The 25,263-nt window shown below is 40.1% G+C and overlaps 1 protein-coding gene across 1 annotated transcript in view; it reads left to right on the forward strand.

Annotated features, from left to right (window-relative positions):
- Positions 1 to 20,139, forward strand: part of kcmf1 (potassium channel modulatory factor 1) — a 129,613-nt gene extending 109,474 nt beyond the window's left edge. Inside the window, exons 6-7 of the mRNA XM_043719754.2 lie at positions 9,914 to 10,196; positions 19,523 to 20,139. Of these exons, the coding sequence (XP_043575689.1) occupies positions 9,914 to 10,196; positions 19,523 to 19,784 (545 nt within the window). The 3' untranslated portion in view covers positions 19,785 to 20,139. The remainder of the gene's footprint in view (positions 1 to 9,913; positions 10,197 to 19,522) is intronic.
- Positions 20,140 to 25,263: the final 5,124 nt, after the last annotated feature.

Below are 25,263 nucleotides of genomic sequence, written 5' to 3' on the forward strand. Positions count from 1 at the left end.
TTGCTTGCTTCAGAGCTGGAAACATTATGTAGGAACATTTTAATTCTGTTGTCATATCTTATTTTTGTCAAAACATGATGCTTTCTCAAGTTAAAAAAAAGCACTATACCTCATTTGAATTCCACATATGAAAGCAGTAAATGCTGGAAACAAGCTCTGCAGGGTAAACTACATCTCCTTGAATGCTGCCTGAACTGCTGTGCTTTTCTAGAACCACTAATCCAGAATCTGGTTTTCAGTATCTGCAGTCATTGTTTTTACCTAAACTATATCTGTGTAGAGAGACAAACAGTTGACACACATCTGAAATTATAATGTTTCTCTCTACACAGCTGCTTCCTCACCTACATTTTCATGTTTATATTCCAGGTTTTCAGCATCTGCAGTATTCTTTTTAAATTCCAGACTACAGCATTACCCAAATATCAGTTTTTGCTGAACGAATATTTGCAATTGCCTGGTAATTTGAATGAGCAATTTAAATAAAGCAAGATAGAAGATGTTTTGTGCTCAGAAATTGAATCAGAAGAAAATAAATGTCTAAAGAAAAAATTTTTACCAACCCCAATTTCTGTGAAGAGTTAGCAAAGGAATGGATTAAAATTGTCAAGCTTTGATTTCTATCATTCAAGAAATTTTAGATAAGGTGCATGTAAACTATTTAGGGCAAAGCTGATGGTGCTTTGCATAATGAGAATGCATCATGGTAAGAAAATAACAAGAGTATTGAAAGGTACCAAAGGTAGCTGGTATGGAAACTTGTGATGAAAGCTATGACAGTGACTACACAAGAACATAGGACAGTAGAACGAGTAAGTTTTTTGTTGTTGCACTTCAAATCATAAAAGTATATATTTTGTGGAAAAAGATAAAAATGTACTTTGTATTGTAAAATTTTAAATGGCAAAGAAGAGCTATGGTGTGATGAATGTTAAAGCTGGCAGCACAAGTAGATATGGTTAAAAATAGATGAATGGAATGCTTAGTTTTGTACTTGAGAGCATGGAATAAGAAAGCAAGACAATAGTATTGAGTATGTACAAAGAATTTGGCTGGATTTGGACTGTTCAGTTTTGTGTGTCCTATTATACGAAAGATACAAGGAAGGTGGAATCATAGATGCATAAGATAAAAAGGATGAGGCATTGTGGTTATGAAGAAAGATTTGAAAACATGATTTTTCTCAATCCTGCGAGAAGGTTAAATGTTTATTTAATGATATTTTCAGAATTAGTAAAAGTTATGATAAGGTAATTAGTAATATTGCTACCTGACCAGTAGAAATTGAGACCGCAGAGATTTAAGAATTAGGAGGATGAGAGGAGTTGTAGAAGTCCCTGCATGTTTGGAATATTGATGTGTATAGTCAAATGGCTTGTTATTGCATTGTGATATTTTATGATTACTTTTATTCTAATTAATTTTAAAGATGATATGCAATGCAAGATGCTCAGCTAAATTTGTCAGAAATGGTCTGAACTTCTAAATGTCTGGAATGGCAAAGAATGCATTCAAGTTTGATCGATGTTCAGTCATAGTTCGCAGTCCTGCAATTTGTTGAAGTTGCTGCTACATGCTGATTAACTTCAAATGTAATGCATTTCGGCACGAAGTTACCTTGCCATCTAGTGGCAAGAATCTGCAATACTACTAGGAAGGATTTTTTTAAATTGGTAAAAAGGATTAAAGGAGGTTTATTTTTGTTAAAACCAAAGTATGCTAATTAAGGAAAGGAAAAAAAAAAACTTCAAATAGTTGAGCTGACAATTTCCCTAATATATATCCGCTAAAATGCACAATAGCTATCATTTGAATCTTTGAACAAGTACCTTTGAACATCCCAATTTATTATCGTATATTGCAAAAAGGAATGGTCTTGCCACAGGGGAAGCATACTGTACCCTCCACTCCAATAAACAATCATTCCTGTTACCTGCCCTTGAATCAATTTCACAATTATGTTGCTACTGCTACCTTTATTCTGTGGTCTTCAGCTTTAGTGCCAGATAATTACCAAATATCTTTCAGAAGTCCACATGCACCACAACAACTACATTGTCCTCAATATCCCCAAATGTCTTTTTAAACAGAAATCTCAGATGAGGTTAGTTGAAAACAATTTGCCTTTACATCCCAGTTATTTTCCTTAAATAATCCAGATTTGTTCCAAAGTTAGAAGTTAAAGTGACATGTCATTGTAGTTTCTCTCATTCTCTATTTGTAGAAAGTTTGGACATTTAGAATTCTCCAGTCATCTGGCATATATCCAATCTCTAAAGATGATTAGAAAATTATATCCCAGGAATTTCCACCCTTGATATCAACAGCCTAGGATGCATCCCTACAGAATGAAAATATATAGGTGCTTAAAAAATTAAATTAAAAATATGCCGAAATATTTAATAGGTCTGGCAGCGTCAGTGGAGAGAGTAACAGGCAAAATTACAGCTTTGATCTTTCTTCAGAACTGGGTAAAGATAAAAATGTGATAGGTTTTAAGTATGTGATGGGGGAAAAGGTGAGAAAGGGCAGAAGGGAAAGACTGATAGGTGGAATGGTTAAGTAACAACAGGTTTCAAAATATAAGACCAAAACGTGTTAACTTCATAGCTTTTGTCAGGATTCAGGAATTTATCCGCTCTACTTTCAATTAATTTCTCCGGTACTTTGTAAACTGCAAAATATTTCAGTTTGGATTGCTTCACATGCAGGCCTGGCCAGTGACACTCTCATCCCATGAATGAATTTTTAAAAATGTACATTTTTCAGACAAATTCTTCAAGTCAGATTTATCGCCAAATCGAGAAATTTGTATGGGATTCCCCTGTCAAAGAGCTTTTCAGTCTGTCGTCTTGATGTGCTGTATTATCAAGCCAGTTTTAATAAAATGTTTAAAGCTCTTGTTGTGAAAAATCGAGCATTTGGGAAATTACGCTACCAAGCCATGGAAAATTTGAAGCATCAATGAAAAGAATACATCGTCGTGCTTTAATAACTTGAGTTGATTCGAATATATCCCATTTTTGCACAACAAAATTCTTGGAAAAAGTTATACCCTGTTCACAGTAGTTGTCTCTTGTCAGTGGGGTGGAGGGACACATGTACTCTTTCCCTAATGGCAGTATTCCATGGAGCTCAGTATAAATGTCATTATTTTAACTAGTTCACAATATGTCATTTAATATGCTTTCTCTTATTATTCCAAGTCTTCTAATAATCATTTGTCAAATTTATTTAATAAATACAGAAGTATTATTTTATTCGAGAACAAAGCTTATTGTGTGAAGTTTATATTATGAAGATATAAATGTTAACTCCATTAAATATCTAAAATAATGTGCACACACCCACACATCAGATAAAGGAAAACAAAAACAGATTTGTGTCTGCAGAGGTTCAATTTGGGTAAAGCAAGACTTGGCTAATACATCATGAAGCAAAAAAGACAAGGTTTCAAATATTGCAATGGCTGTTGTGTCTTTCTAGCATAAGCAGATGAGTGTCACCAAACATTCTGTTATTTCTGGGATCATTGCAAATGCTGCTTCTCTTGGAAACGTGGTATGAAGAATTCTTCCAGATGCTCTTCAAGAGGACAATCGGATTTCACAGTGGATTCGCAACATTGGTTTTTTCAGAAACAGGAGAAGCTATCTTGAGTAGCATCATCAGCGACTCAACAATATCCAAAACAGCCATCACACCACTTAGACGTAAACCCAGGCATGGAGCCTTCAGTAAATAGTTATCATAAAGCATGTTACTGCCAAGAATTGCCTTGTTTTTAAAAAAAGGTTTCAAATGTAAGCCAGATATGCAACTATGCAAGCCGGATCGGGAGTCTCACATGGTGTGTTGCCTGCCCGGTGCCAGGGTGCGGGACATCTCCGACCGGCTTGAAAGGATATTGGAGCAGGAGGGGGAGGATCCAGTTGTTGTGGTCCACGTTGGGACTAAAACATAGGCAAAGCTAGGGTGGAGGACCTGTTTGGGGACTATCAAGCACTAGGAAGGAAATTGAAGTACAGGTCCTTAAGCGTCATAATCTCCGGATTACTGCCGAGCCACGTGCCAGTTGGCATAGGGATAAGAAAATTAGGGAAGTAAACACGTGGCAAAGGGATTGGTGTGGGAAAGAGGGATTCCACTTCATGGGGCATTGGCATCAGTTTTGGAACCGGGGGATCTGTACCGTTGGGACGGTCTCCACCTGAACCGATCTGGTACCAATGCTCTAGCAAAGAGGATAAATAGGGTGGTCAGTAGGACTTTAAACTTCTAAGTTGGGGGGAAGGGAAAGTGAAAGCGACAGAGAGTGTGGAGTTAAATGGAAAGATAAGCAGGAGGATAACATGTATGCAGGTGGATTTAAGCTTGAGGCAGACTAGGAATACAGCAAAAAGGAAGGATAACTTAGGACATCTTATGACTTCCAATATCTCTAATGATAAGAAAGTTAGCATTAAGGCACTTTACCTGAATGCTCGTAGCATTCGTAACAAAGTAGATGAACTAACGGCACAGATCATCGTGAATGATTATGATGTGGTAGGCATCACAGAGACATGGCTGCAGGGGTTTCAGGACTGGCAGTTAAACATCCAAGGATTTACAACTTATTGAAAAGATAGGGAGGTGGGCAGAGGGGGCGGGGTGGCCTTGTTAGTTAAAAACGAAATTAAATCTATGGCACTGAACGACATAGGATTGGATGATGTGGAGTCTGTGGGTGGAATTGAGGAACCACAAAGGCAAAAAAACCATAATGGGAGTTATGTACAGACCTCCTAACAGTGGTCAGGACCAGGGGTGCAACACGTACCGGGAAATAGAAAAGGCATGTCTGAAAGGCAAGGTCACGGTGATCATGGGGGACTTCAATATGCAGGTGGACTGGGTAAATAATGTAGCCAGTTGGATCCAAAGAAAAGAAATTCATGGAATGCTTACAGGATGGCTTTTTGGAACAGCTTGTCATGGAGCCCAGAAGGGAGCAGGCTATTCTGGACCTAGTGCTATGTAATGAACCAGACTTTGTAAAAGATCTTAAAGTAAAGGAACACTTGGGAAGCAGCGATCATAATATGGTAGAGTAGTTCAGTCTGCAGTTTGAAAGAGAGAAGGCATAATCGGATGTAATGGTGTTACAGTTAAATAAAGGTAATTACGAGGGCATGAGAGGAACTGATGAAAATCGACTGGAAGCAGAGCCTAGTGGGGAAGACAGAGCAAAAATGGCAGGAGTTTGTAGGTATAATTGAGGACACTGTACAGAGGTTCATCCCCAAGAAAAGAAAGATTATCTGGGGAGGGATTAGACAGCCATGGCTGACAAAGGAAATCAGGAAATGTATCAAAGAAACAGAGATCCTATAAAGTGGCCAAGAGCACTGGGAAATCAGAAGATTGGGAAGGCTACAAAAACAAACAGAAGATAACAAAGAGAGAAATAAGGAAGAAGAGGATCAAATATGAAGGTAGGCTAGCCAGTAATATTAGAAATGATAGTAAAAGTTTCTTTCAATACATAAGAAACAAACGACAGGCAAAAGTAGACATTGGGCCACTTCAAACCGATGCTGGAAGGCTAGTGATGGGAGATAAGGAAATGGCTGGAGAACTTAATAAGTACTTTGCGTCAGTCTTCACAGTGGAAAACATGAGTAAATATCCCAACAATTAAAGGGAGTCGGGGGCTGAGTTGAGTATGGTTGCCATTACAAAAGAGAGAGTGCTAGAAAAGCTAAAAGGTCTTAAAATTGACAAATCTCCTGACCCCGATGGGCTACATCCTAGAGTTCTGAGGGAGTTGGCTGAGGAAATAGCGGAGGTGTTGGTTGAGATCTTTGAAAAGTCACTGGAGTCAGGGAAAGGCCCGGAAGATTGGAAGATCACTGTTGTAACCCCCTTGTTCAAGAAAGGATCAAGTCAAAAGATGGAAAATTATAGGCCAATTAGCCTAACCTCGGTTGTTGGTAAAATTCTAGAATCCATCATTAAGGATGAGGTTTCTAAATTCTTGGAAGAGCAGGGTCGGATTAGAACAAGTCAACATGGATTTAGTAAGGGGAGGTCATGCCTGACAAACCTGTTAGAATTCTTTGAAGAGGTGACAAGTAGGTTAGACCAGGGAAACCCAGTGGATGTGGTCTATCTAGACTGCCAAAAGGCCTTTGATAAGGTGCCACACGGGAGGCTGCTGAGTAAGCTGAGGGCCCATGGTGTTCGAGGTGAGCTACTGGCATGGATTGAGGATTGGCTGTCTGACAGAAGGCAGAGAATTGGGATAAAAGGTTATTTTTCAGAATGGCAGCCAGTGACAAGTGGTGTCCCACAGGGTTCAGTGTTGGGGTCGCAGCTGTTCACGTTATATATTAATGATCTGGATGAAGGGACTGGGGGCATTCTAGCGAAGTTTGCCGATAATACGAAGTTAGGTGGACAGGCAGGTAGTACTGAGGAAGTGGGGAGGCTGCAGAAGGATCTAGACAGTTTGGGAGAGTGGTCGAGGAAATGGCTGATGAAATTCGACGTGAGCAAATGTGAGGTCTTGCACTTTGGAAAAAAGAATACAAGCATGGACTACTTTCTAAACGGTGAGAAAATTCATAAAGCCAAAGTACAAAGGGATCTGGGAGTGCTAGTTGAGGATTCTCTAAAGGTAAACATGCAGGTTGAATCCGTGATTAAGAAAGCGAATGCAATGTTGTCATTTATCTCGAGGGTTGGAATATAAAAGCAGCGATGTGCTACTGAGCCTTTATAAAGCTCTGGTTAGGCCCCATTTGGAGTACTGTGTCCAGTTTTGGTCCCCACACCTCAGGAGGGACATACTGGCATTGGAGCGTGTCCAGCGGAGATTCACACACATGATCCCTGGAATGGCAGGTCTAACATATGAGGAATGGCTGAGGATCCTGGGATTGTATTCATTGGAGTTTAGAAGGTTAAGGGGAGATCTAATAGAAACTTACACGATAATACATGGCTTGGAAAGGGTGGACGCTAAGAAATTGTTTCCGTTAGGCGAAGAGACTAGGACCCGTGGGCACAGCCTTAGAATTAGAGGGGGTAAATTCAGAACAGAAATGCGGAGACATTTCTTCAGCCAGAGAGTGGTGAGCCTGGGAATTCATTGCCGCGGAGTGCAGTGGAGGCCGGGACGCTAAATGGCTTCAAGGCCGAGATTGATAAATTCTTGATGTCACAAGGAATTAAGGGCTATGGGGAGAATGCTGGTAAGTGGAGTTGAAAGGCCCATCAGCCATGATTAAATGGTGGAGTGGACTCGATGGGCCAAATGGCCTTACTTCCACTCCTATGTCTTATGGTCTTATATCTCCTTGTGTTGACTTAATTGTATAAAAAAGCAGTCATCCAAATCCTTCAGACTCCAATCCAGAGAAATGATGAAACATCAAACCTTCATAACACTAAAAACAAATTTATTTGGTACTTTTGCTAGTTATAATTTGTTGGCATCTCTGCCCTGTTACAAACCTCATTGGTGAACCAAAATAACAAGTGAACCCCAAATGACAAAATTACCAATAAGATTCTACTTTAGTTATTACTTTCATGTAAATTAAAAACACTACTTCTAATAAAAAGGTAACTTGCACTAACTGACCCTTTGATAAAGCTCATTCAGCTCTTTCATAGGTCTGGCCATTACAAAGCACATTTTTTAAATATTCAGTTGTATGAGCATCATTTCAGTCCCAAGGTTCACTGTACATCACTTCTAGAGCTTCTAGGATTCAGTTGTTCTTGCTACCAAACACAAAGCCGATCTTTCCATAGCGCTTTAATAGCTTGAGTTAATTTGAATATATCCCATTTTTTGTGCAACAAAGTCCTTTGAAAAAGTTATACCCTTGTTCAAGGAGGTATTAAATAGGTTTTTAATGGCATTAAGTCACATTTATTGATGAAAACGTTTGATATTTTCGACAGGAACGTTTTTTTAAAAACAAATTCAAACTTTCAGTGGCTCGCTGACCAGGTTGTGTGCAGGATTTTTCTCTTGCTTCTTCCACCTTCTCTTCCTCTCTTGCATTGCCTCCCTCCCTAACTTTGGACACTTGCTGAATTTATGTGCTGCTAATTCCCAGTTTTTGTATAAATGCTCATGCAGTTTTTTATTCCACTGCTACAGCATGGTTGATAACCCTTATTTAGTCACTATAACAGAGAAGGAAGCCATTGGGTTATGAAGACCATATTGGCTCTCTAGAGCAGTTCATTCAGTCCAATTTCCTTTTGAAATCAATAATATTCTCTGCTTTGGTTGCCCTCGTAAGCATTAATTTCCAGGTGATCACTCAAAAGGCTGGAAAATTCTTTCTTTCATCTCCATCTATCTCTTGCCGTAAAACATTAATTTTACGTCCAGTAGACCTTGTACCGTCAGCAAATGGGTCCATTACCTTACCTGACCATGTCATAATCCCATACGTATCTTAACCTCCTTTGCTCCAAGGGAAGCAATCCCAGCTTCTGCAACCTAACCTTGTATTTAAATTCCCTCATTCGTGAAACCATTCTCGTAAATCTTCTCTTTACCATTTCGAGGACCACCATCCACATTCCTCCTAAAATGTGGTGACTAGAATTGGGCCCTAATTGTAACCTAACCAATGTTTCCTAGAAGTTAGGGTGTAAATTATCTAGTGTACCTTAGCTTTTGTACCTTTGTTTGTGAAACACAACATCTCATATGATTTGCTCACTACCTTTGTTATATATTGACAGCTTTAAACCCAAGGTTGTTCTGAACCTGAACACTTTGAAACTGTGCTGTTAAGTATTTATTGCCTTTCCTGATTCTTTTTGCCAAAGTTCATCACTTCATATCCCTGTCAAGTTCCATCTGCCACTTGTCTGCCTGTTCTGCTAGCAAATCTGTCATATTGCATTTGTTTATTATCCTCACTGTTTTCTTACCTGCATACTTGGTATCATCAGCAAATTAAAGCTGTGGTACTTAGTTACCCTTAGTAAACACCTCCAGTCTGAGAAACGACTTTTTATTGCAGTTCATAGTTTTCTGTCCTTAAGCCAATACTTATCAAAGATGATGCTGACCCTCCTGTTCAATGAGTCTCTGTTTTGTTGGCTAGGTCTTTGTTTTAAAACCCATACAGACAATATCCACTACATTCCTTTCCTGTCTTTTCTGTTACTTCATCCTCAAACATGATCCATCTTTATACAAATTTCTGCTGACGCTTCTTAATTAATTCAAATGTTCCAAGTGCTTCTTAGTTCTTTTCTCAGTTATTGTTTCTAAAACCTCACTTGCCACTGATGTCAAACTGACCTATCCATAGTTAGTAGACGCCAGCATCTGGGGAAGACTGGAAATTTATAGCAAGTCCATTTGCTATCTTCAGCCCCCAATTTTCTTTAGTAAACCATACCTACTGTGTACTCTATCCCCAAATCATTTCTCCTCTCGGAGGAGGTGTAAAAATTGAAGTGATCTAAAAGGATGAGGAAGCTTCTATATTTCAATGACATATGAGAATTGTATTTAATTTTAAATAAGTTATTTCAGTGCAATGAAGTAATTGATCTGGAAAAGGAAGGTCGATACTGTTGCTGTTTTAGGAATTTCTCTGTACAGTATCAGCATATTTTTGCATTCATGGCCTTTGCTTGATGTTGTGAGTCAAGGTAACGAGTGATTATCAGCACAAGTAAGAAAACTGCAAACTCTGGAATAAAAACAGTATTTGTTGGAAATATACTGCAGTTTCATCTTGCTTTGTTCTGAAGAAAGATATGCACTTAAAATACTAACCTGCCTTCTCTCTATGCAGGTACTGAGGGATCTTCAGTGCAATTCCACAATTTTCTACTTTAAACAATTTATTATGCTGCTCACAATTGTTCTTTCCATTTGTTACAGAACTGTTATCACAGTTATCAGGTGTGAGACGTTCTGCTGGAGGACAGCTCAACTCCTCTGGCCCTTCTGCCTCCCAATTACAGCAGTTGCAAATGCAGCTGCAGCTAGAGAGACAGCAGGCACAGGCAGCCCGACAACAGCTGGAGTCTGCACGCAATGCAACAAGACGCACCAACACAGGCAGCCTCAGCACCACAGTCACACAGACTACAGTGACTAACAACACAATCACCACAGAAAACAGTCACCAAACCTCCCAGAATTCCCAGTTCTTGCTCACAAGGTAAGAGATCTGATTCAGCAACTGTGATCTGAAGAACCACACAAAAACAGTTGATTTTGGTGCAGACGAGTTGGACCAAAGGGTCTCTTTCCCTATGCGATGACTCTAGGATTTGCCGTCTAGACATGATTGACCCTTTTTTCAATGAAATAAAATAGAAATCAATGTATAGTGGGGTGGGAGGTTAAATACAGCATGCTGTTTGCTCACTTTACATTTTTTCACACCCTCAAGTCATTTAGCAATCATGTAAAGGTTCATGCTGGCACTTTGATTTGAGTTTTTTTGGACAGTCATATATTTCAAATGTTCACATCCACTCTCCTCTTTGCCAGCAGTAATTTGACAGATATGGTCTAGGTGCTGTTTTTTTGTTTGAAACCTGAAAAGGTCAATCAGAAGAACAACGAATGCAAACCTTGAACAGGTTATGGTTATTTGATTTTGTATTGTACATTGGTATTCTTGCATCTTACTGCAGTATCAGGAAGTATAACCAACAATTCAGATCATTTAAACTGCGGAGCATTTAAATTGTGGGCATTTGCACCCTTGTTAGACATATAGTTTAAGGTTGACAAGTAAATTACCAAGATTAGACCTGCTGAAGGGACAGCTGCACGTAAACATGCCTGATTCGAACTGCAGTAGTTTTAAATGCTACAAAGTTAACCCAGTCTATACACTGGGATATCTGGTCGGCTTGGATGAGTTGGACCGAAGGGTCTGTTTCCGTGCTGTACATCTCTGTGACTAAATTTGTAATTCATTTTAGCATTCATTTAAAGTACTGGTAATGCAGATTACACAATATCCTTGACCACCTTTCAGAGCCCCTGGGGAAAGTTCTTAGCATGTAAATAGCATCCTTTCTTTTAATCTGTAAAGTTTACTGATTTATAGGCATTAATAGGCATTTATATAAACTGCTAGCATGTTATCTATTGTTCATAGTGAATTGAAATTTTGTAAGTGTTAGGATATTGTGTCAAATACTTTTAAAGGGATGCTGACTTATTGAAGTTGGGGACAGTTTGGGAGCACTGAAAAGGTGGCCTGATGAGTGTCAGTGAGGATTCTTGGAGTTTATCGGTGTTTGGGATCATCCAAGAGTACTGAGAACATTGGAGAAGGATACCAATTACTGGGACATTTTTCAGGATTTAGAAGCATTGAAGACTAAGATTTCAGGATCAAATAATGTTGGAGTGTTTTTCCATGTAAATAGGAGTAAATAAAAGGTATTGTCCTCTTGAAATTTGAAGGCCCTGCTGTAAGACTTTTGTTAGGTAAGGGGATCGAGGGATCTGGATCAAAAATGGGTAAATGGAATTGAGATGCAGCTAAGTCATGATATAATTGAACAAGCTCAAGGTGTTGAAAATAAGTGCTCTCGTCCTGTTCCCATGTTTCTGGGCCAGTTAGAACTTTATAAGGGATAAGTGAGTTTTTTGTGCAGTCATCTTTTTAATGCTCGTTCAATTAAATGGAACACTATAATATCCTGGTACTAATTATTATTGTCAAGCATGATACTGTTAGGTTACACACTGCCTGAAATGCAGCATAACTTCCCTCTGCTGAAGTTCCAAAAATAGTGCATGCCTTTTTATTCGGTTTCACACACTAGACCCACTTGGACCTTTGACTGTGAAATTAAGGGATGTTTTGTACTTAATGCTTACTAGTAACTGAAACATCCCAACTGATATTACACAGGATTGTGAATTCTTGGATTGATTTGGCTGCACAGTGATTGTGTACCTCAGTCCTTCATTTTTATTTCAGTGGAACCTGAATATAGGTTTCTACAAGTATAACTAGGACTTTGATTTAAAGTTCTCCAAAACTAATGAATACTAACGCAAAAGTGAGTGTTGCAAATTTGCAACAATGTTGTTGACCTTTTATCAACAGCGGGCCAATGAGAGAGACTGCAGTTTCTCTCAGTTAATACAAGGCTTCACTCTGAATTCATGCTAATATACTGGCAGGTCAATTCTAGAATTGTTGCAGACAAAAAAAAGTGTGATTGTGATTTTTTTTAAGAAAATTTCAACTCTGTTAACATGCTAATCACAAGTATATTTGATTATTGTTCCTTTTGGAGAAAGGCACCCACGTTCACTAGAGTATGGCGCTGTGAACTAATATTCTAGCATCATTTTTTGGTTCAGATATTTTAAATTCTGCTATTTATGACCCCCATTTCAAGAAGATTTAATGAAGGTTCAGTGGATGACTACTTACACAGAAAGGAGCAGTCTGAAACAATCTGTCAGTATATGGCCAAATACATAGTTAAATAAGCTCTTCAATAAATAAATACAAGTTAACAAATTGATCCACAAATTTATCTCATTTCCTACTGTTAAAATCAATAATAAAATTTTGATACTCAAAAGAGGGCAGTAAGGCAATCAGGCCTTAAGTTAGACTTCATAGTTATCTCAAGCCTTCAGAAAATACAGCATGTTGAAATTTAGACAGTATTTTCATTCATATATCTAATGAGCCTAACTTTATATTTCTTATTTGCTTCATCTTAGGCAAAACGTGCCATCAGATCCCAATTCCTAAAATAATGTTTTAATTGCTGGATTTTTCAAGCAACTGATGTAAGCTTATGATAGTATGTTTGCCTCAAATTGAGCATCATCAAGTATATAACAGAAGCAGATCAGTCAGCACAACTATTTGGTGGTTTATTATCCACACTCCGTGCATCCCTTCTGATGCTATAAATGTTTCCTTCTATTTCTTTCTCCCTTGTGTTAATCTTGCTTCCCCTTTCATACATCTGTGCTATTCACTTAACCATTCATTGTGGAATGTTCCAATACATGATCCCTAGTTTTTGTCTCACAAATAACAACATTTTCTCCAGGTTTACCTAATAAAGCCCTTTTATTATCTTAAAGACTTTTATTGGATCACCACTCCTTCCTGAATACATTACATGCTGCAACAATTAACTATTAGTCATATATTTTATGTAACATGTTTGTATTCTATGTTATATTTAGCTTCTCACTAATTTTATGGCCTCCAGATTCTTCATTTTGTTTTGAATGTGGTGTATATTGATGTACAAGCAATTTAGTTTTATTAATAATTGTCCTCACCATGTATTAAACTGTACTTTTCCTTACCACTTGTTATTTATATTCCTTACCTTCATCTGATCTTTACTCTTTTTTTTCTTTTCTTGTATTTTAACTAGATTCATCTCCTATCTTGAGTTTAGAATCCTATTTTCCCTTTTCACCGGGAACTGGATTTATTGAAGTGAAGCCTTTCCTAGAGATACAGTGCCTACCTGTCTTGGTACTGGTACAGTGTCCCATGAGAAGGAAGTCACACTTTTCCACATGGCTTTACAGTTATGCAGAGTGTGGTGATGGAAAAGCACAGCAGGTCAGGCAGCATCCGAGGAGCAGGAGAATTGACGTTGATTCTCCTGCTCTTCGGATGCTGCTTGACCTGCAGTGCCTTTCCAGCACCGCACTCTCAGCTCTGATCTCCAGCATCTGTAGTCCTCAGTATTTCCTCCTTTACAGTCATGCATTCACCCTCCAGGTCTGACTGTCCGTCTGGCAGATTACCACACAGCATAGGTTGGAATCCAGAGATTACTATGTCTGAGGTCCTGTTTGTTTTTCTAATTTAGATCCTAACTTCTGATATTTCCTTAAGACATTTTTCTCTTTTTCTTCCCAAAATGGACCAGGGTAACTGGCTTTTCCTCTACCTTTTAAACATTTTTCACTTATTGGAAACTTTCCTTTACGTTTGCATCAGGTAGGGAGCAGATCCTCTTGGACTTTCAAACATGGTTGCCTAGGATGCTATCTATTTCTCTAATCCTCAAATTCCTTCAAGGGAGACCATCTTTCTATCCTACTTCCTACACCCACAATTTCTCCTTGGCTTGCTGCCTCTTCTACCGCTACAGTAACATTCTGGCTGTCATTTTGCGTGCATTGCCTATTTGTAAGACCAGCTCTTCTACTTTGCTTAGTTCCCTCTATCCTACTTATTGGTCAAATTCTCCTTCCTGAAGCTCCTGTTTTCCTCTCATTTAAATTACCTGGAAATTCTTCTCATTTCCTTAAAGGTCAGAGTGACTTTAACTCGCAGTGCAGTTTAAGATTCATTTAGTAGAATGTTACAAAAAACAGATTTCTGGTTTTACCTACCAAAGTTGAAAACCTCGTACTCCTTCACATTAAAATCCATCTGCCATAAATTTGTCCAATCGTTTAACCTCCAATATCCCTTTGCAGCCAATTTTTACATCCTCTTCTCATTTTTTTAACCTGACCTGAATGCATTAAACTTAGTCATAGAGATGTCCAGCATGGAAACAGACCCTTCAGTCCAACCCGTCCATGCCGACCAGATATTCCAACCCAATCTAGTCCCACCTGCCAGCACTCGGCCCATATCCCTCCAAACCCTTCCTATTCATATACCCATCCAAATGCCTCTTAAATGTTGCAATTGTACCAGCCTCCTCCACATCCTCTGGCAGCTCATTCCATACACGTACCACTCTCTGCGTGAAAAAGTTGCCCCTTAGGTCTCTTTTATATCTTTCCCCTCTCATCCTAAACCTATGCCCTCTAGTTCTGGACTCCCTGACCCCAGGGAAAAGATTTTGCCTATTTATCCTATCCATGCCCCTTATAATTTTGTAAACCTCTATAAGGTCACCCTTCAGCCTCTCCCTGTAGCTCAGATCCTCCAAACCTGGCACCATCCTTGTAAGTCTTTTCTGAACCCTTTCAAGTTTCACAACATCTTTCCGATAGGAAGGAGACCAGAATTGCACGCAATATTCCAACAGTGGCCGAACTAATGTCCTGTACAGCCGCAACTTGACCTCCCAACTCCTGTACTCAATACTCTGACCAATAAAGGAAAGAATACTAAATGCTGCCTTCACTATCCTATCTACATGCGACTCCACTTTCAAGGAGCTATGAACCTGCATTCCAAGGTCTCTTTGTTCAGCAACACTCCCTAGGACCTTACCATTAAGTGTGTAAGTCCTGCTAAGATTTGCTTCCCCAAAATGCAGCACCTCGCATTTATCTGAATTAAACTCTATCTGCCACCTCTCAGCCCATTAGCCCATCTGGTGCAGATCCTGTTATAATCGGAGGTATCCCTCTTCGCTGTCCACTACACCTTCAATTTTGGTGTCATCTGCAAATTTACTAACTGTACCTCTTATGCTCGCATCCAAATCATTTATGTAAATGATAAAAAGTAGAGGGCCCAGCACCGATCCTTGTGGCACTCCACTGGTCACAGGCCTCCAGTCTGAAAAACAACCCTCCACCACCACCCTCTGTCTTCTACCTTTGGGCTAGTTCTCCCTGTATTCCATGAGATCTAACCTTGCTAATCAGTCTCCCATGGGGAACCTTGTCGAACGTCTTACTGAAGTCCATATAGATCACATCTACTGCTCTGCCCTCATCAATCTTCTTTGTTACTTCTTCAAAAAACTCAATCAAGTTTGTGAGACATGATATCCCACGCACAAAGCCATGTTGACTATCCCGAATCAGTCCTTGCCTTTCCAAATACATGTACATCCTGTCCCTCAGGATTCCCTCTAACAACTTGCCCACCACCGAGGTCAGGCTCACTGGTCTATAATTCCCTGGCTTGTCCTTACCACCCTTCTTAAACAGTGGCACCATGTTTGCCAACCTCTAGTCTTCTGGCACCTCACCTGTGACTATTGATGATACAAATATCTCAGCAAGAGGCCCAGCAATCACTTCTCTAGCTTCCCACAGAGTTCTCGGGTACACCTGATCAGGTCCTGGGGATTTATCCACCTTTTACCGTTTCAAGACATCCAGCACTTCCTCCTCTGTAATCTGGACATTTTGCAAGATGTCACCATCTATTTCCCTACAGTCTATATCTTCCATATCCTTTTCCACAGTAAATACTGATGCAAAATATTCATTTAGTATCTCCCCCATTTTCTGTGGCTCCACACAAATGCCGCCTTGCTGATCTTTGAGGGGTAAAAATCCTCCCACTTCCTCCAGACCAAAGGGGTAGCCATGGGCACACGTATGGGCTCCAGCTATGCCTGTCTCTTTGTTGGCTGTGTAGAACAGTTGATCTTCCATAATTACACCGGCACCACTCCCCACCTCTTCCTCCGCTACATTGATGACTGCATTGGCGCCACCTCGTGCTCCCACGAGGAGGTTGAGCAATTCATCAACTTCACCAACACATTCCACCCTGACCTTAAATTTACCTGGACCATCTCTGACACCTCCCTCCCCTTCCTGGACCTCTCCATCTCCATTAGTGACGACCGACTTGACACCGACATTTTTTACAAACCCACCGACTCCCACAGCTACCTGGATTACACCTCTTCCCACCCTATCTCTTGCAAAAATGCCATCCCGTATTCCCAATTCCTCCGCCTCTGCCGTATCTGCTCCCAGGAGGACCAGTTCCACCATAGAACACACCAGATGGCCTCCTCCTTTAGAGACCACAATTTCCCTTCCCACGTGGTTAAAGATGCCCTCCAACGCATCTCGTCCACATCCCGCACCTCCGCCCTCAGACCCCACCCCTCCAACCGTAACAAGGACAGAACGCCCCTGGTGCTCACCTTCCACCCTACAAACCTCCACATAAACCAAATCATCCGCCGACATTTCCGCCACCTCCAAAAAGACCCCACCACCAGGGATATATTTCCCTCCCCACCCCTTTCCGCCTTCCGCAAAGATCGTTCCCTCCGTGACTACCTGGTCAGGTCCACGCCCCCCCTACGACCCACCCTCCCATCCTGGCACTTTCCCCTGCCACCGCAGGAACTGTAAAACCTGTGCCCACACCACCTCTCTAACCCCTATCCAAGGCCCTAAAGGAGCCTTCCACATCCATCAAAGTTTTACCTGCATATCCACTAATATCATTTATTGTATCCGTTGCTCCCGATGCGGTCTCCTCTACATTGGGGAGACTGGACGCCTGCTAGCAGAGCGCTTTAGGGAACATCTCTGGGACACCCACGCCAATCAACCACACCGCACTGTGGCCCAACATTTCAACTCCCCCTCCCACTCTGCCGAGGACATGGAGGTCCTGGGCCTCCTTCACCGCCGCTCCCTCACCACCAGACGCCTGGAGGAAGAACGCCTCATCTTCCGCCTCGGAACACTTCAACCCCAGGGCATCAATGTGGACTTCAACAGCTTCCTCATTTCCCCTTCCCCCACCTCATCCTAGTTTCAAACTTCCAGCCCGCACTGTCCCCTTGACCTGTCCGGACTTGTCCGACCTGCCTAGCTCCTTTTCCACCTATCCACTCCACCCTCTCCTCCCTGACCTATCACCTTCATCTCCTCCCCCACTCACCTATTGTACTCTATGCTACTTTCTCCCCACCCCCACCCTCCCCTAGCTTATCTCTCCACGCTTCAGGCTCTCTGCCTTTATTCCTGATGAAGGGCTTTTGCCCGAAACGTCGATTTTGCTGCTCGTCGGATGCTGCCTGAATTGCTGTGCTCTTCCAGCACCACTGATCTACAATAGAAAATGATCTTTGAGGGGCCCTATTTTCTCTCTAGTTACCCTTTTGTCCTTAATATATTTGTAAAACTCCTTTGGATTCTCCTTAATTCTATTTGCCAAAGCTATCTCATGTCCCCGTCTTGCCCTCCCTGATTTCCCTACTTTCTTTATACTCTTCTAAGGATTCACTCGATCTATCCTGTCTGTACCTGACATATGCTTCCTTCTTTTTCTTAACCAAACCCTCAATTTCTTTAGTCATCCAGCATTTCCTACAGCAACCAGCCTTCCCTTTCACCCTGACAGGAATATACTTTCTCTGGATTCTTGTTATCTCATTTCTGAAGGCTTCCCATTTTCCAGCCGTCCCTTTATTTGCGAACATCCTGCCTCCAATCAGCTTTCGAAAGTTCTTGCCTAATACCGTCAAAATTGGCCTTTCTCCAATCTAGAACTTCAACTTTTAGATCTGGTCTATCCTTTTCCATCACTATTTTAAAACGAATAGAATTATGGTCACTGGCCCCAAAGTGCTCCTCCACTGACACCTCAGTCACCTGCCCTGCCTTATTTCCCAAGAGTAGGTCAAGTTTTGCACATCCACATACTGAATCAGAAAATTGTCTTGTACACACATAACAAATTCCTCTCCATCTAAACCTTTAACACTATGGCAGTCCCAGTCGATGTTTGGAAAGTTAAAATCCCCTACCATAACCACCCTATTATTCTTATAGATAGCTGAGATCTCCTTACAAGTTTGTTTCTCAATTTTCCTCTGACTATTGGGGGGGGGGTTCTATAATACCATCCGAATAAGGTGATCATCCCTTTCTTATTTCTCGGTTCCACCCAAATAACTTCCCTGGATGTATTTCCGAGAATATCCTCCCTTAGCACAGCTGTAATGCTATCCCTTATCAAAAATGCCACTCCCCTTCCTCTTTTGCCTCCCTTTCTATCCTTCCTGTAGCATTTGTATTCTGGAACATTCTGCTGCCAGTCCTGCCCATCCCTGAGCGACGTTTCCGTTATTGCTGTGATATCCCAGTCCCATGTTTCTAACCATGCTCTGAGTTCATCTGCCTTCCCTGTTAGGCCCCTTGCATTGAAATAAATGCAGTTTAATTTATTAGTCCAACCTTGTCCCTGCCTGCCCTGACTGTTTGGCTCACTTCTGTTCTCAGCTGTTCTGTACCCATTTCAGATTGATCTCTTTCCTCACTATCTCCCTGGGTCCCACCTCCCCCCCCCCCCCCCCCCCTCCCCCCCCCCCCAAACCTTATTAGTTTAAATCCTCCCAAGCAGTTCTAGTCCCCTTCCAATTTAGGTGCAATTCGTCCTTCTTGTACAGGTCACTTGTTCCCCTCGATTGAGTCATTGATGTAAATCACAAGTGCTGATAGAATTGGTGCTTAAAGCGTATCATCAGTTTACAGCGTGCCAACCTTAAAATAACTTACATCCACTGTCATAATTTGACGATAAGCAAAGTAAATCGATTTGAGTAACAGGTTTAATGATCATTAAATGACAGTTAAAAATCCATTCACACTTCCCTAAAATAAAATTGCAAAACTTCTGACTTCGAGGTTCAAGTTTAAAACTTGTGGAATTTGCAGTTTGCATGTGGAAGAACTGCTATTTTAAGAACAAGGTTTCATGGTTAACACTCAGAATAACCCATCTGTACTGTTGAAGATCTGTTTTAATACCTTCAACTGAGAGTAATTGTTATTTTTTTGTACTGACTCCAGGTTGAATGAACCGAAGATGTCTGAAGGAGAACGTCAATCTCTGGAAAGTGAGCGGGCCGACCACAGCCTGTTTGTGCAGGAGCTTCTCCTCTCCACCCTGATGCGAGAAGAAAGTTCTTCCTCAGATGAGGACGAGCGGGGGGATTTCACAGATTTTGGTGCTATTGGCTGTGTAGATATTATGCCTTTAGATGTTGCTTTAGAAAACCTAAATTTAAAAGAGAGTAATAAAGGAAATGAGCCTCCGCCACATCCTCTTTGATGATGTCCCACTTTGCAGACAATGTCCTCTGTGCTGTAACTGCCAATGAAAGTGGACAACAGCTATCTTTGGGTTTGTTTGGTGATTGTAATTTCAGGTCTGTCACTCTTGTTACATTGTGTACATTCAAGGAAGAAAAAAATAAGATAATTGATTCCACTTACTAATTTTTACTTCTAGCAGGTAAATGTAGGTAGCAGTGCCAGAGGCAGTCTCTGCTTCCTGTACCTTGACATGCAAAAGGCTCTCCTAATACTCCACATTCAACTGAAGAGGAAAACAAATTGAAAAAAATCTCTAATGAAGCTGCTGTGTGTATTTATGAATATTAATGAATAAAACTGCTTGGATGGTTTACCTTAACTACTGCATGAGGTTTTTTGCAGAGTGCATGAGTTTTAGTAGCCTTGTCATTTCTGAAAAAGAAAATCCCAAAGCTTTCCTAAAAGATATTTAAAAGTTACCTGTCTAGAAATGACTAGCAATCACAAAGGAGCTCGTTTTTCAAACATGTTGTAGCTCTTGAATAATGCATAATTGAACACCTCATTATTAGGCTGCTTATCATGGTGCTTGTAATGCGAGCTCTGCAATGCCATCCTTTGTTAATTTTGAGTGTACCATTACTATGGTGACTGTTCAATCGCCCTGTAACATTTCATCGTTTGAGTGCTATATTGTTTCTCTATTTCAATATTCTTGACACATCCGAAAATGACGTGGCCAAGTTGCCAGCGTTTAGTAACTTTGATGCATTTGGGGCTTTGTTGGTTTGCCCTAAAGGAGGAAAAAAACCTAACAATTCATTTTGTTTAACTATTTTGTTGTAATGGTTTTAATTTTGTTAAATATTGTTGATCCTAGTTGCTTTTGTCCAGGTATAGGCATATATGTTCAATCACTTTTTTTAAAAGAAAAGGCCTTGAATCTGTTCTGATAGGGTTTTAAAAAGCTTTTATTATTCCTTTCCCACCTCCACCCTTCCCTGGCGTGCACACACGCACTCACACACGCACACACTGAGACACATATTGAACATTTCATATTTATATGCTTTCAAATAGTTGTGGAGAGTTATCATCAGGAGAGCTTGAGGATTTGGTATCACATTGTGTGCAGTATATATATTATATCTAAGAATTTGAAATCTAAATGCTCAAGTTAGCACCTTTTTTATTTATTATTTTTTGATTTCCTAAGTGAAAAGTTAGCCTTTTTGATGAAATCATGCCACCTACATGCCTATACTATTAATCCAATATGTAAAAAAAAATGAGATGTACAATGAATTTGTGAGTAAACTTTCATAATGGTTATAGGGCAGGGACTGCGTTTTTGGAATGTAAAGATAGAATACAAAGAAAATAAAACTACGCACAGCTTTTCATGACTTTACCAGTAGTCCTACAATGATCGTGTTTCTTTATGCATAAAGCTTGTATCTCTGCAAGTCTGCCATCGCAATACATTTACTGCCAGTGATATGAGATTTTTTTTATCCTGACAGTGACCAAAAAACGCTGTCTTCAAAAAGAATGCTTCTATACATTCAGCAGATTCCATAGCCTCCAAGACTGATCTCACAGCTTGTCGGCTTCATGTTTCACTGGAAGCGAATTAACATTTGGATTAAATATTTTTCAGGATTGTTTGTGAAATTCCAGTGAGATATCTTATTTATCACAGTATCTATTGCTACATCATAAAAAGTTCTAAAGCTACAAGTGCTATCAAGTAAAAGTAGAATAAAAAACATTGAAATATATAACTCCATTAAATCCGTTATAGGCCACCTAATTGAAGTAATTTATAACCTGCATTAAAATTGAATAACTTGCTCCCAATGAGAAGAACTTCAGAAAAAGTGTGCTCCCATTGATGAACTAAAATTAATTTTATTAATACTTCTCTGTAGCTGGAATTAGTGTTGGAATACAAACCGGTTTTAGTGCAGTTTCACATAGACGGTTACAAACCAGTTCATTGAACAGATTTCCATAATGCCACATGGGTAATCACTGAAGAACTGAGATCTCTCAAAAATGCTGGTAGGATGGATGAACAGTGCATAGTTAATATATTCACTGAACTCTTCCTTGAAATATTTGCACGAAGGCTACAGTAACATGTTTTACATTAATGGAAATGAGCTATGTAGATTTTCAGACTTCAGCATGAACAAGACAAAGTTCTAGACAGGTTTGAAGTGTTCCAAATCTATATCAGGTTACTTTGTTAAAAAATACTAAATGAGAGTTATGAAAATCCCAATCATAGTTAGATTAGATTACTTTACAATGTGGAAACAGGCCCTTCGGCCCAACAAGTCCACACCGACCTGCCGAAGCGCAACCCATCCATACCCCTCCATTTACCCCTTACCTAACACTATGGACAATTTAGCATGGCCAATTCACCTGACCACATTTTTGGACTGTGGGAGGAAACCGGAGAAACCCACACAGACACGGGGAGAATGTGCAAACTCCACACAGTCGCCTGAGGTGGGAATTGAACCCGGGTCTCTGGCGCTGTGAAGCAGCAGTGCTAACCACTGTGCCGCCCACTGGCGGCAAGTCATTGTCACAGACATAGAAATGTACAGCACGGAAACAGACCCTTTGGTCCAAATTGTCCATGCCAACCATGTCCCATTTGCCAGCAGTTGGCCTATATCCCTCTAAACTCTTCCCATTCATATACCCAACCAGATGCCTTTTAACTGTTGTAATTTTAGGAGCCTCCACCACCACCTCTGGCAGTTCATTTCATACACGCACCACCCTCTGCATGAAAAAGTTGCCCCATAAGTCCCTTTTACACTTGCCCTCTCATCGTAAACCTATGCCCTCTAGTTCTGGACTCCTCACCCCAGGGAAAAGATCTTTACTGTTTCCAAGCCCCTCATGATTTTACAAAACTCTATAAGGTCACCCCTCACCATCTGACGTTTCTAGAAAACAGCCCCAGCCCATTCAGCCTCTCCCTCTAGCTCAAACCCTCCAACCCTGGGAACATGCTTGTAAAACTTTTCTGAACCCTTTATGGTTGCACAACATCCTGCAATGGGGGAGACCAGAATTGCACGCAGTATTCCAACAGTGGTCTAACCAATGTCCTATCCAGCTACAACATGTCCTCCCAACTCCTGTACTCAATACTCTGACCAATAAAGGAAAGCATACCAAACACCACCTTCACTATTCTATCTACCTGTGACTCCACTTCCAAGGAACTATGAACCTGCACTCCAAAGTCTTGTTCACCAACACTCCCCAGGACATTACCATTAAGTGTATACGTCCTGCTCTGATTTGCCTTTCCAAAATGCAGGACCTCACATTTATCTAAATTAAACTCCCATCTGCCACTCCTCAGCTCACTGGCCCATCTGATCAAGATCCCGTTGTACTCTGAGGTAACCTTCTTTGCTGTCCACTTCACTTCCAATTTTACTAACTATATCTCCTGTGTTCACACCCAAATCATCTACATAAATGATGAAAAGCAGTGGACCCAGCTCCAATCCTTGTGGCACACCACTGGTCTCAGGCTTCCAGTCTGAACGGCAACCCTCCATCACCACCCTCTGTCTCCTACCTTTGAGCTAGTTATGTATCCAAATGGATACTTATCCCTGTATTCCACGAGATCTAACCTTGCTAACCAAGTCTACCAATGAGGAACCTTGCATTTGGGTGGATCCCACCAAATTTGATACAAGCCAATTTAGAATTCATACTCAAAAGGGGATATTAATTAATTTTGGGGAATTATTGATCCATTAATAGTGAAATCTTATTGCAAGCAAATTTAAGGATCCATAGAGGTTAGAACTTGATAAATAAGAGCTAACAAACCTTTAGAAAGAAAACACAATGATGGATTGACTTCCCTGACATTTTTGAAGTTATGATTTTCTTCCAAAACCTTTATAATTTGGTGCAATTAAAATTACAAAACCTGGCATATGCAGAAGATGGGACTGTGTAACAAAATCTAGGTATGGAAAGCTAATGATAGGGAAGAATAGTGCACCAGAGACTGGTGCTGGAGCCTGTACTCTTAATCTACCAGTAATCTGATAAATGCTGGAACAATGCAAAATTAAAAGTAGAAGAGCAGCTAGGAACCTACTTAAGCAGGCTGTTAAAAGCTGAATAGATTCGTGATATATGTATTTATACCATTTAAATTGAGGATAAGTGTGTACAATATGAATAGTATAGAATAGCTAAATGACTAAGTGATTGGAGTGGTAAATTGAGCATTTAAAATATCAATTACTATTAATATAGAGCAAGAAAACAAATTCTCCTAAATTGGATCTGAAGTAGTATTTTTGTGCTGCCTGATGTATTGCACCTCTTGGAGCATGTTGTCATCATGATTCCTAGCTCTAATTCCATCACTAATTATAAATATAATCCCAACGAGTGCAATGCCATATCAAAAATGTACATCCTAATAGTTGTTCTCTTTGCTTCATGTCACTAGATTATTTTTGACAGCAAACCTTGCTCATTTAGGCAAAGCAGAAGTGTATAAAATGAGAGCTTGGTGGTTATGGTACTTAATGAGTAGCCTTGACTTGTGTTTGGGTTCAAATTTCACCATTGGCAAAGTAAAATCAATAAACTTGGTAATTTATGGCTAGTACCAGAAAGTGAAAGCTACTATGTTCTTGTTAAAAACCCAATTAAACTGATACACTTCAGGGAAGGACTCTTGCTAACTGTCTCAGGTTTAGCAATGACATGGCTCCAGTTTTTTTGTACATGGTGACTCTTAATATCATGGAGCCTATACGGTTTTTATTTAATTTCGTCTTTCTTTCTATATGTTTCATAGCTGTATTCTTGAGTTTTTTTTATTTTGAGGCTCTTTTGCATTACTCCGTAGGTTATGGGATTTTTTAAATTACTATTTTCAGATTCCTCTTCCCCTATGCATCTAGATGAGCTGATGTGATTAGGATGTCAAAAGTAAAAGTGTAGGAGAGAGGATGGATAAGGGAATACAATAATCCTGACTAATGTTCTAATAGTTTTGGCTAAGTGCAATGATGGTTTCTAAATTGAGTTAATTTAGGTTATTGGCAACTGATAGTAAAATATGTGACTGTGTAAATAGTGAGGGATACTAGACCAATTAGTAAATGCAGTAAGACGAATTGTTGGACAAGTGGGGGCTTGGACATAAGTGAGATGAGAAAATCCGATGATAAAGTTTTATTTGGAGTTTATCCAGGAATGTCAGATATGTGGAGATATGGGAGCGTATTCATGTCCAGATAAACCTTGTTTTTACAAGTTTTTAATAATTGATTTTTTCAAGGTGAGAAATGGAGATGAGAGATTGTTAGACTATGAATGTCAGTGAGTTCAGCATGTACTTTTAAACAGAGACCAGCAATAATCTGATTGAATGACCTAGTTCCAAAGGCTGTGTCCCTATAGTTTTTAACCAGATACCAGGT

This window comes from Chiloscyllium plagiosum, unplaced genomic scaffold, assembly GCF_037043375.1.
Source record: "Chiloscyllium plagiosum isolate Xiang-an unplaced genomic scaffold, Cpla_swu_hap1 HiC_scaffold_2, whole genome shotgun sequence".
Classification (NCBI taxonomy): Eukaryota; Metazoa; Chordata; class Chondrichthyes; order Orectolobiformes; family Hemiscylliidae; genus Chiloscyllium; species Chiloscyllium plagiosum.